Genomic DNA, 12,879 nt, shown 5'->3' with positions numbered 1-12,879 from the left:
TTTGCTCAGGAGTCTTTTTGATTTGGTAAATAGTATAGATTGGGCAGAATAATAAACACTATGAAACTTAACTGGAATTTGTGAATAGGTAATTCTAAGAATTACCTAGTATAATCATAACAGTTATCATATGTAGTAGCTGTAAAAAAATCTGTTAGATAAATTTTATACTTATCCACTTACATTTTAAGAAATCTCATTCTGAATAACTGAATATTTTAGACAGTGATCTGAAATTAAAAGTGTTTTGAACCAAAAGCCTGACCTTCCGCTGCATATATTGTAATTGTCCTATCAGATATATCCCATTCTAAAGTCCATCAAGTATGAGATGGAAGTATATATGTAATATTTTGAATAGACTGTCATAATTGGACAGAAGTATAAGCAACAATTTAGAGTAGTTTCAGAATTTGCACGGCGTTAGTGAAAACTGTATTATCAATGAATTATTGCATTTTGTATTTTTCAAGCTAATAAGCACAAGTGGGTACCTCTCCACTTGGATGATGTAAGACCAGACAGTCAAGAAAGACCTGGTTCCCGGAACAGCTCAAGATGTCAACCTGAAACAAATAAATCAGCACATACCAATAGAAGAAATGACACACGAAGTAAGTCATGTTCTAAGAGAAAAAGGACTTGGTCTTAATGTTTAGTAATTTGTGAACACAACTCTTTTCACCCTATAAATCTGCAGAATATATTTCTTTTTTTTTTATTTATTAAACTTTTACTTAATGAATACAAATTTCCAAAGTACAGCTTATGGGTTACAATGGCTCCCCCCCCCCCCCCCCATAACTTCCCTCCCACCCACAACCCTCCCCTTTCCTGCTCCCTCTCCCCTTCCATTCACATCAAGATTCATTTTCAATTCTCTCTATATACAGAAGATCAGTTTAGTATATATTAGGTAAAGATTTCAACAGTTTGCCCCCATATAGCAACACGAAATGAAAAAAATACTGTTGGAGTACTAGTTATAGCATTAAATAAGAGTGTACAGCACATTAAAGACCGAGATCCTACATAATATTTTTTTTAAAAAATTATTTTTCTATGCCATTTCCAATTTAACACTAGGTTTTTTTTTTTTTTTTTCATTTCCAACTCTCTTTATATAACAGAAGATCGATTCAGTATATAATTAGTAAAGATCTCATCAGTTTGTACCCACACAGAGACACAAAGTGTAAAAATACTGTTTCAGTACTAGTTATAGCATCACTTCACATTAGACAACACATTAAGGACAGATCCCACATGGGATGTAAGTACACAGTGACTCCTGTTGTTGACTTAACAATTTGACACTCCTGTTCATGGCGTCAGTAATCTCCCTAGGCTCTAGTCATGAGTTGCCAGGGCTATGGAAGCCTTTAGGGTTCGCTGACTTCGATCTTATTCTGACAGGGTCATAGTTAAAGTGGAAGTTCTCTCCTCCCTTCAGAGAAAGTTACCTCCTTCTTTGATGGCCCTGTTCTTTCCACTGGGATCTCACTCACAGAGATCTTTCATTTAGGTCTTCTTTTTTTTCTTTTCCATGGTATCTTGGCTTTCCATGCCTACAATACTCTCATGGGCTCTTCAGCCAGAACTGAATGCCTTAAGGGCTGATTCTGAGGCCAGAGTGTTGTTTAGGACATCTGCCATTCTATGAGTCTGCTGTGTATCCCACTTCCCATGTTGGATCGTTCTCTCCCTTTTTGATTCTATCAGTTAGTATTAGCAGACACTTGTCTTGTTTGTGTGATCCCTTTGACTCTTAGACCTATCAGAGCCATCAATTGTGAACTGAAATTGATCACTTAGACTAGTGAGATGGCATTGGTACATGCCACCTTGATGGGATTGTATTGGAATCCCCTGGCACATTTCTATCTCCACCATTTGGGGCAAGTCCGATTGAGCATGTCCCAAATTGTGCATCTCCTCCCTCTCTTTTTCCACTCTTAAATTTAACAGGGATCACTTTTCAGTTAAAATTTAAACACCTAAGAATACTTGTGTGTTAATTACCGAGTTCAACCACTAGTACTAGAACAACAACTACAACAACAACAACAAATACTGAAAAGGATAAAGTATTACATTGTACATCCATAGTCAGGACAAGAGCTGATCAGGTCATTGTTTCTTATAGTGTCCATTTCACTTAACAGGTTTCCCCTTTGGTGCTCAGTTGTCACCGATCAGGGAAAACAAATGATATTTGTCTCTTTGGGACTGGCTTAATTCACTCAGCATGATGTTTTCCAGATTCCTCCATCTTGAATATATTATATTATATTCCTCCATCTTGAATATATTTCATCAGCAGTAATGGTAGCAGGTTAACAACAGTGAAACTTAAAATGAATACAGCGTGACTATCCAGCAGATTTTCCCATTGATGTCCTTTGTATCTATGTACTAATATGTAGATAGATATGGATATAGATATAAATATAGAAGTATGTTTTCCCCCCCTGAGATTCTGTTATCACCCTTTGATTTTAATTGTTTTTCCCTTTAGTCTTCATTAATCTGTAACAAATTTTTCTATTTGATACTGGTCATTTTTTTTAAGACTTAAACAGTTATGTCACAGATATCCCTTTGAATTTTCTGATGTTTCTTTATGATTGGATTTGAGTTTATAAAGTATTTACAGATACTATAAAGAACATAGTTTTTTCTTTGTACCTTATGGGAATGCATATTATCTTGGTTTGTCCTGTTATTCATGATACTAACTTTAATCATTTGATTGAGTTGTAATTTATTGGGAGAGGCTTTGGCATCTTGAAAAATAATCATTTTCTCATAAAACTTCATAAAAGCTTTAGATTACAACAGTAATTCTTGACAAATTCAGTCATGACTGTGATAGTTATACATGCAGATTTTTCATACTGTGTCATTTCTATGTTTTGTACTTGGCATTCTATAAGGAACAATGTTCCATTGTTATTGTGAACTTATGGCTTGTTTATTCAGTGGATCATAATCTTTTACTATGATTCTTTGGATCCTAATCTTTTACTATAATTTCAATTTCATGCTCAGACTACCCTATATTGGCTAATGGGAGCCTCTTCTGAGTGGTTGCTGGGACCATTTTAGAAAAGCAACTTTACTCTCAAAAAAAAAAAGAAAAGCAACTTTACTGAAATATAAGTTATATTTACAAATACTCCTATCATCACCAACTCTGACCTTTTATTCATTGTAGATTACTTTGCCTTTTCTAGAATTTCATGTAAATAGAACTGTTCAGTATAAGAGTATTTTGTTCTTTTGTGGCTCCTTTTGCTCAGTGTTAATGTCTGTGAGATTTATCTATATTGCTATATATCAGTTTCTCCCTCTTTATTGCTGAATGATATTCTGTTAGTTGTATATACCCCTTTATCCATTCATCCGTTGATGAATAAATTGTTTCACTTTTTTGCCATTATGAGTATTACTGCTATGTACATTTGTATAAGCTGTTATATACATATGGTTCTTTTTTAAGTAGATCCCTTAGAATGGATTGATAGATCATATGGTAACTGTATATATAATACTATAAGAAACTGCCAAATTACCTGTTCTATTTTACATTCTCAGCAGTGTTTCTTTCTTTGCTGTTTGGTAGGTCATATGTCCTGTGGAATTTCTCACATTTTCTATTTGGCTGATTGCTTTATTAGAGTATTCTTTAGCTTATAATCTTTATTTTTTTTCCTTTCTCATTATAGCTGATATTAAGAATTAGAGGGTTGGTTAGGATTAGGTTCTTTTGTGTGCGCAGGAAGGTAGGAATACTTCATGATGTGTTTATTTCTTGATGTATCACAGCAGGAGGAATAAAATGTGTGTCTCATTTTCAGGCATTTTAAAATTTAGTCTCAGTGTTAGACTAGTCTTTCCAATGTAACCTATCCCATCAGTATTCACTTAATGGTGTTACTGTCATTAAAAGTCCTTCCCCAGATACATTATTTCAACAGGGTTTATTCAGTTTTCAGAAAGCAGAGGAGGACTGGACGATTTTATAGTTTTCAGATGAAATAAAAAATTTTTAAAAAATTATTTATTTGAAAGGCAGGATAGACAGATCTTTCCATTTGCTGGGTCACTCACCAAATGGCCTCAATGGCCAGGGCTGGGCCAGGCCAAAACCAGGAGTCTGATTTATCTTGTTTCCCATGGGTGCAGGGGCCCAAATACTTGGGTCGTCTTCAGCTGCTTTTCTAGGCTCATTAGTAGGGAGCTGGGACTTGAACTAGTGCCCATATATGATGCCAGTGTTGCAGGTGGCAGCTTAATGCAGTACGCCACAGTGCCAACCCCTTAGATCAGATTTTAAGTCTGATAAATCATATGTTGTTCTTTAAGTGGTTAAGGAAGCGTAAAAGAGGGGCCGGTGCTGTGGCATAGTGGGTAAAGCCTCTTCCTGCAGTGGTGGCATCCAATCTGGTGCCCGTTCGAGTCCTGGCTGCTCCACTTCTGATCCACATCTCTGTTAATGGTCTGGGAAAGCAGTTGAAGATGACTCAAGTCCTTGGGCTCCTCCACCCATGTAGGAGACCCTGAAGAAGCTCCTGGCTTTGAATCCATCCAACTCCGGCCATTTCGTCCGTCTGGGAAGTGAACCAGCAAGTGGATGACCTCTCTCTGTCTCTCTGTAATTCTACCTTTCAAATAAAATAAATAAATTGGTTAAAAAAAAAAAAAAAAAGCTTGTAAAACAAAAAACGAAAGCCTAAGAGAAATTTTCAGACATAATATTGTCATTTAAAAATTTCCAGGGGCGTGCATTTAGCTCAGTAGTTAACCTGCTGGTTGGGACAATATACTCAACACCCTGTTTGTTAAGCGGTCTCTTGGGGTTGCCCGCATCCCATATTGGAAGTGCTTGGGATCGAATTCTGCCTCTACTTCAGATCCAGCTTCCTTTCTAATGCACCTGGGAGGCAACAGGTGGCCAAAGAACTTGATTTCCCGCTGCCAGTGAGGGAGACCTCATGGCATGGGCCTGGGGAATAAACAGCAGATGGAATCTCTCTGCCCAGTCTTCTTTTCCAACAAATAAAACTTTGGGGAAAAAAAATACATGCTACTGTTACCTTAAAACGTATATGCCCTCCATAATTTCATCCATTGTCTAATTAGAAAAATTGAACTTGAATGTTAAAGTTTTTTGTATGTTTGAAATTGCCCTGCAGTGTGACTCCACTGACATTCTTTGGAAGTAATTTTTTTCACTTTGTTTAATTGTCATGCATGTTGGATTTATGACTCTAAGTCATTATTTTTTCTCCCCACATTAAATGATATTTCACTATTTGATAAAATCTGTCTATTTGGATTGTTTTTGTTTTTTAATATTAAATTACTACCATGAACCTTTTTATGTATGTTTTCTAGTATAGAAGTATAAGAGGCTCTCTAGGGTAATTTTTTGCAGACTGCAGACTGCAGCCTGTGAGTAGGTTATGAAATCAGTATATTGGGTCATGATCAGGTTTTTAGAAAATAAACTGGGATGTGAAATTAAATACGGTTTACTCTAGGTTGAGGCAGAAATATTTGAAAAAGACTTTTAAGATAAGTATTGGGGATGGTAGAGCAAGGTATAGGCCAGTGATTCTCAGTGTAACCTATTCTTTCCTCTCCCCAGGAGATGCTTAACTTTGCTTAAAGCTATTACTATTCAACACAATTGGGAACATAAGGCGTAAATGGGTGATACTGACATCTAGTGGGTAGAGATTGAGGATGAATGAGAGACATCTTGGCGTGCACAGAACAGCTCCACATACCAGGATCTAAAGTGCTAAGATTGAGAAACTCTTGTCTGTAGAATTTGCATGTGTTCACATTTATTAGATTGTTCCAAATTGATATCCAAAGATGACTCCTTTTAGTTTCCTATCATATGTTAACTTTTCTGTCTTTGTCAATATTTAATATTACAGGATCTTAAAATGTTTGTCAGGGTGGGAAAGATGACTTTTTTTTTTTCATTTCTTAGGGCCAATATGAGCACCACTCTGTATTGGCCATTTGCATTTCTTTGCCCTGTCCTTGTTTTTTTCATTGAATGGTTGTGTGTGTGTATGTGCACTTGAGTGAAACAAAGATAATTCTTGTATGTGTGGGGAGGGGACTTCAAAAAGTTTAAAAATGGAATATTTAAAAGATAAGTTTATTTTGCTAAAAAAAGTTGAAATTAGGTATTTCAGGGGCTTCAGAAAGTTCACAAAATAATGGATATTATAAAATACTGTGCATGGATTTCAAAATTTGCTTCAAAATTTCCACAGATTTTTTTTGAAGTCCTCATATCTAGATATAATTCCTGTGTTGTGCTTTAGGTATCTTCTCCCAAGTTGTTTTGTGTTTTCATTTCCTCTTTAAAAGGAATGTCTTTTATTTAGAGGCATCTTTTTTGTAAACACTCTGAATATTTTTCAGGAATTTTTTATTACTGCAAACTCAGCAGTTTGGGAACTTCTTGAATCTTTAACAAGGCAGTCTTATTTAGTAAATGACCTCTTTATCTTTTCAGGGTGTTATTTTGCTTATTAGGATGTCTTTCTTTGCTAGTATTTTTTTGTGCCCTCATTTATGCCAGAAATGTTCCTGACAGATTCCTGTTGGATTTGCTAAGTTGTGTCTGTGCTTGGTTACTGTCAACTAATTATAAAACAGGGGAGGGTGGTTATGTGTTTTCATAAAGATAATTATTGTAATTTTATTGCAAACTACAATGCATAAAAATATCTTTATTTTTAAAAGGTTGGAGGCGAGATAGAGAAAAAAGAGAAGACCAAGATGAAGTGTCCAGCGTGAGAAGTGAGGGTGGTAATATCCGAGGTTCCTTTAGAGGCCGAGGAAGAGGACGAGGACGGGGAAGAGGACGGGGAAGAGGAAATCCTCGATGTATGACATGATTTTTTGTTTTGCTAAATTAGATAAACTTTGAAAAAAGTGAGCAAGTCTTCTGTTAGTTATCACTATCCTATATTATGTTTTAACTAAATTACTTGATTAGTAAAGATTGTTTTATGTTTGTTCTTTGAAGTATTTCACTTGGGTTTTTCTTGATAATAACTTTAATCTGTGTTTTTTTTATTTCTTTATTCACATCAAGTGAACTTTGATTATTCGTATGGTTATCGAGAACATGGTGAAAGGACTGATCAACCATTTCAGACAGATCTTAATACCAGTATGATGTATTACTATGATGATGGTACAGGCGTACAGGTGTATCCTGTGGAGGAAGCGTTGCTTAAAGAGTATATTAAGCGTCAAATGTAAGTTGATATCAGATGTTAAGCAGATGGTACAGTAAAATTCACTGCATTGTCAAATGTTACTGTCATCGGTAGTCTAATGTCATTTCTGATATTTACTACTAAAATTGAAGGATGTACTACTTGGTTGTATTTTTCCTTGAAATAGTAGTAAAATAGGTAAAGTATTTTTTAAGAAACTAGTATATAGTTTATGAATTTATATAAGTTTCCTGCTTTCTATACCTGTTAGGTATTTTCTCTGCCTAAAGGATATTATTTAACATGTCATTTCATATATATAGCTTCAATATGTATTGGAAATTGAAGTGAAACTTGGCTCATTATTTGCAAATAGTTATGTACTTTAAAATTTACAAATGAACATGGGTGACAAAGTTATGGCAGATGTCTTGACTTTCTTCTTGACTTGAATTCTAAGTGTAACCTTTTTTGTGAGACATTGGGATGACTAGTCAGTTCAGGTTTATGTGATATCTCAAAATAGTTGCTTTCTGAGTACTGAATTTGAAATCAAGAGAATATTTGTTTTGGTGTCCTTAAGAAAAATAAACCTCTGCATGTTAGTACTTTAGAGGGTGGTTTTCTATATAATTTGAATAGTGTCAAGAAAAAGCTTCCCAAGTATTTTGAATAACCACCTTACTAAAACTTGCATTTTTTCCTATCCTTACAAATAACTGAAGGAAAGGGCTTTTTGAAAAGGCATTACCATTTTAAAAACATCTATTTTTATTATAAAGGAAAATGGACTCTTACTAAAACATAATTTCTTCATCAGCATCAACCAGGTACCTTCCTGGGACGCCTTCATGGTGGACTTGAATGCAGAGCAACTTGTTTATATTGTTCTTGCTTCTTCTGTTACAGTGGATGCAAACACTGAAGAAAAGGGCCTTTTTATGGGCAGAAAGTGCCTGGCATGTGGCTGCCAACTTCATACCACTATTCCTGTCTTTTTGTAATTCTTGCTGCCAGGTCCCTTCTGAGACCTGATAGTGGACATGCAACTCCTTGTCAGGATAATCGGCCGCCAATGTGCTCATACAAGTGAGGGAGGAGCAGTACTACTTCAGTGTTGACAAAATTTCTGATCATGCAGTGTAGAATCCAGAGCTTCCAAGGTAGGACATGATAATGTCCCCTAGGACACTGAGCAAAATATCAGACATGACATTGGTCATGACTCCTTTTTTGTTGTTGCTGTTACTGTTTCAGCTGTAGGATTTTTGGCAGTTGTTAGTAAAGCACCAGGTTTAGGGTTATTTGTTAGTGTCATTCTTCAAATAGTGGAGATCTGGCTGTGAGGAGTCATGCTTGTGATGTTGTGTCATTGGGATTTCTAATACAATATATAGATAGGCTGATTGAGATTTAGATTTTTATTTTTTAAAAAGATTTATTTATTTGAAATCAGAGTTAACAGAAAGAGAGGGAGGGAGGGGGAGAGAAAGAGAGAGAAGTTTTACATCTTATTGGTTCACTCCCCAAATGGTCGAAATGGCTGGAGCTGAGCTATTCTGAAGCCAAGAGCCTGGAGCTTCCTCTGGATCTCCCAAGTGGGTGCAGGGGCTCAAGTACTTGGACCATCCTCTACTGCTTTCCCAGTCACATTAGCAGAGAGCTGGATTGGAAGTAGAGCAGTTGGGACTTGAACCAGAAACGGTATGGGATTGCCGGCACTGCAGGTGGCAGCTTTACCCACTGTGCCATAGCGCCTAACCCTAGATTTTCATTTTTGGTAAGTCACATTGAACAGTTTCCTTACGGGGTAGCATTGTGGTATAATGGGTAAGCTGCCACCTGCAACATTGGCATCCCATATGGGCATTGGCTTGTATCCTGGCTGCTTCACTTGAGATCCAGCTCCCTGATGATGGCCTGGAAAAAGCAGCAAAAGATGACCCACATGCTTGGACTTCTTCTACCCACATTGGAGAGTGTGAAGAAGCTCCTGGCTTCTGACTTTTGCCTTAATCAACCCTGGCCATTGCAGCCATCTGGGGAGTAAACCACCAGATGGAATATCTGTCTCTCCCTCTTTCTCTGGAACTCTTGCCTTTCAAATTTTTGGAAAAATTATGCTAAATGTGTTTTATATTTTAAAAAAATTACTTGAGATAGCGAGTCAGAGTTCCCATCCACTGGAATACTTCTACCACATTCCCACAGTGGCCAGGGCAGGAGCAGGGAATACAGTCAACATGTCCTATCTGGGTGTCAGGAACCTGATCGCCTGAGCCATCATTGCTGCCTCCCAGGGTCTATAGTAGTGGAAAGATGGAGTCAGGAGCTAGAATCAGGTATTGAACCCAGGTATTTGATGTGGGACTCAGTTGATTTACTGGTTTTTAAAGTTATACATATGTATTTGAAATAATGTCAGAGTGAAAGAAACAGAGATCTTTCATCTGGTGGTTCATTCCTCAAATGCCTACAACTACATTTCTCCCATGTGTGTGACAGGAACCCATGTACTTGGGCCATCTGCGACCTCCCAAACATTTGCAGGAAGCTGGATTGGAAGTTGAATAGCAAGACTTGGCTGCCACTCTGACATAGGATGTAGGAGGCCCAGGGGGTGCTTCACCCTCTGTTCCACAGCACCTGCCCCTCTCCCTGCAGTGTATTTTAAAGTAAAAGGCTTAACTCTTCAGAACAGATGAGTTTTTTTTTTAACTAAGTAAAATTTTATATATGCATATATTTTTAAAGATTTATTTATTTGAAAGGCAGAGGCGGAGAGATCTTCTATCCACTGGTTCATCCCTTAAATGGCTGCAATGGCCAGAGCTGGGATGATCCAAAGCAAGGAGCCAGGAACTTCTTCCAGGTCACCTATGTGGTGCAGGGGCCCAAGAACTTGGGCCATCTTCCGCTGCTTTCCCAGGCACATTAACAGGGAGCTGGATCAGAATTGGAACAGCCAGGACTCGAACTGGTGCCCACATGGGATGCCAACACTACCGGCAAGGGCTTTACCTGCTACACCACAGCACTGGCCCCCAAATTTTATATTATTAATTCGCTATTTTTGATGTCAAGTCGTTAAAAATTTTAAAGATCTTGATTGTTTCTAGATGGGATACTCTCTTGGCATTTAGATTTAGAGATTAATATGTTTTCAAACTGTAGAAGTTTTAAAAATACATATTATTGGTAATTGGGTGATTTATGGATTTCTTCAGATGTTCTGATTTTACAAAGTACTACATTTAAAGGGCAGCTCATTTATTTAAGTAGGTTTGTATCTAAGAACAGTTGTGACTACCTCACATATCTAAATGCTGGAAGTTACCAAAAATTATGAATAGGGCTTTAGAGTGGAACAATATTCAGAATTTCTTCTAGACTGTTTTTTCCTTCAGTGATTAAGAAGACAAAATGAATTTCTAGTGTTACTGAGTTGCCAGTAGCTTTTACTAATCTTGTAAGAGAGTTTTATACTTTGATAAATATCAGTCAATAAAGAAAAGTTTGGATATTTATGTGGTGTTTTTATTTCCCTCCAGTGAAAGACTGTTCAAATCTAGTTTTCAGTTATAGGTGCTTACTTCTCAAAGTTAAAATTTGACCAAAATAATTATAGGGCATTATAATTTAGTCATTGAATTTTACACCCAAAATAGGAGGTTAGTGTGCTTTTTCATAACTTGTCCTATCCCTCTTTGAAAACTTTGATTTGGAAACAGTATAGGATTTTTAAACCATAGGTCATGTCATTCTTGGTATCTTTGTTTGTTTGTTCTACATTTCCCCCTACTTACTGTCTTGTTGCATTTTGTTATAATCCTGTTTTCGTTATTCTATATGGAAGATGTAATTTTATTTTGTGTTTCTTAAGACTGTTATTAAATGTATTACCTTAGCATCTTGGAATTTGTAATTCTTGATCATACTGACAGTCTGTTTCCACATTCCTTAGGAAATGATTAGTGATTCTGTGCTTGAGAAGACAACTTACATATTTAAGCCTTTTCTTGTATTTTTCTCCACATATTTGATGGTGCTACTAATATTATTAGCTATATTCTTTTTACTTTTTTTTTTTTTTTTGACAGGCAGAGTGGACAGTGAGAGAGAGAGACAGAGAGAAAGGTCTTCCTTTGCCGTTGGTTCACCCTCTAATGGCCGCCGCGGTAGCGCGCTGCGGCCGGCGCACCGCGCTGTTCCGATGGCAGGAGCCAGGTGCTTCTCCTGGTCTCCCATGGGGTGCAGGGCCCAAACACTTGGGCCATCCTGCACTGCACTCCCTGGCCACAGCAGAGAGCTGGCCTGGAAGAGGGGCAACCGGGACAGGATCGGTGCCCCGACCGGGACTAGAACCCGGTGTGCCGGCGCCGCAAGGCGGAGGATTAGCCTGTTGAGCCACGGCGCCGGCCTTCTTTTTACTTTTAATGTGTTATAGTTCTCATCAAAAAAGGGAGAGAACTTGAATTATTTAAATATATAATTGCGCTGATTGCTAGGGTTTAGAAGTATTAAACAATATCAATCCTTTGTCAATTTAGAAAACAAAACAAATTGTACTACAGGTGATTTTGACAGATTGTTCCTATAGTATACAATTCTCAGTGGTGCAAAAAAGATGGAAGACAATATGTTGACTTGTACTCAGCTTGTTATTTAGTATTTAGATGAAGCAAGTAGTAAGTAGCTTTAGTGACAATTTTTAATGTGAGTTTTAAAGGACTTTTTTTGCAGTATTTTAAAGTAAAAGGAGCTGCTTAGTTCTATGTACTGAAGTTAGAAGCTGATAGAAATGGAAGTTAATGTTTTTCTTAAATAATCAATATTTAAAATTTCTAGCTTGTGTAATAATTCTTAATTGAATAGAATTTTTTTTGGTTATTTGCACTATCTTTGTTGTATTAGACCATGTTCTGTTGTAATGTTAATAACCAAATTATTCTTTCATAGTAGTTGTAATGTAGGAATGACAGATACTTTTAGTTCCTGTTGTGTAAATACATGACACTAAAGTTTAGTTTCTTATTTCTCTTTTCAGTGAGTATTACTTCAGTATAGAAAATCTAGAACGGGACTTTTTTCTTCGGCGAAAAATGGATGAACAAGGTTTCTTGCCTATTTCCCTGATTGCTGGTTTTCACAGAGTTCAGGCTCTCACCACAAACCTTAATCTCATCTTAGAGGTACTCATTTAAAAAGAACTTTTCACTCAATTTTCCTGTGAACATAAAAGCACTTTTTTTTTTTTTTTTAAGATTTTGTTTATTTGAAATAGAGAGAGAGGGAGGTCTTCATCTACTGGTTCACTCCCCAATTGGCGTCAATGGACAGAGCTGTGCTGATCCAAAGCCAGGAGCCAGGAGCCTCTTCTGAGTCTTCCCATGCGGGTGCAGGGGCCCAAGGATTTGGGCATCTTCTGTTTTCCCAGGCCATAGCAGAGAGCTGGATAGGAAGTGGAGCAGCTGGGTCTCGAACTGGTGCCCATTTGGGATGCCGGCACTGTAGGCGCAGCTTTACCCACTATGCCACAGCACCGGCCCCAACATTTTGCATTCCGACCTGAGCTCTATAGCCTGATCAGCAGTTGATATTGTCAGTTTTCAAATAATAAATG

The 12,879-nt window shown here is 37.1% G+C and overlaps 1 protein-coding gene across 9 annotated transcripts in view; it reads left to right on the top strand.

The window, feature by feature from the left end:
- The window catches only part of LARP1B (La ribonucleoprotein 1B), a 142,408-nt gene that overhangs the window by 16,141 nt on the left and 113,388 nt on the right, over window positions 1-12,879 (top strand). For all 9 annotated transcript variants that reach the window (XM_062199640.1, XM_062199634.1, XM_062199633.1 and 6 more), the window contains exons 5-8: window positions 474-614; window positions 6,775-6,918; window positions 7,130-7,295; window positions 12,304-12,448. In XM_062199640.1, coding sequence (XP_062055624.1) covers window positions 474-614; window positions 6,775-6,918; window positions 7,130-7,295; window positions 12,304-12,448 — 596 coding nt within the window. The remainder of the gene's footprint in view (window positions 1-473; window positions 615-6,774; window positions 6,919-7,129; window positions 7,296-12,303; window positions 12,449-12,879) is intronic.

This window comes from Lepus europaeus, chromosome 8 (assembly GCF_033115175.1).
Source record: "Lepus europaeus isolate LE1 chromosome 8, mLepTim1.pri, whole genome shotgun sequence".
NCBI classification, from domain to species: Eukaryota; Metazoa; Chordata; class Mammalia; order Lagomorpha; family Leporidae; genus Lepus; species Lepus europaeus.
Note: the sequence above shows the minus strand (reverse complement) of the source record. Positions and strands in the feature narration are given on the sequence as shown.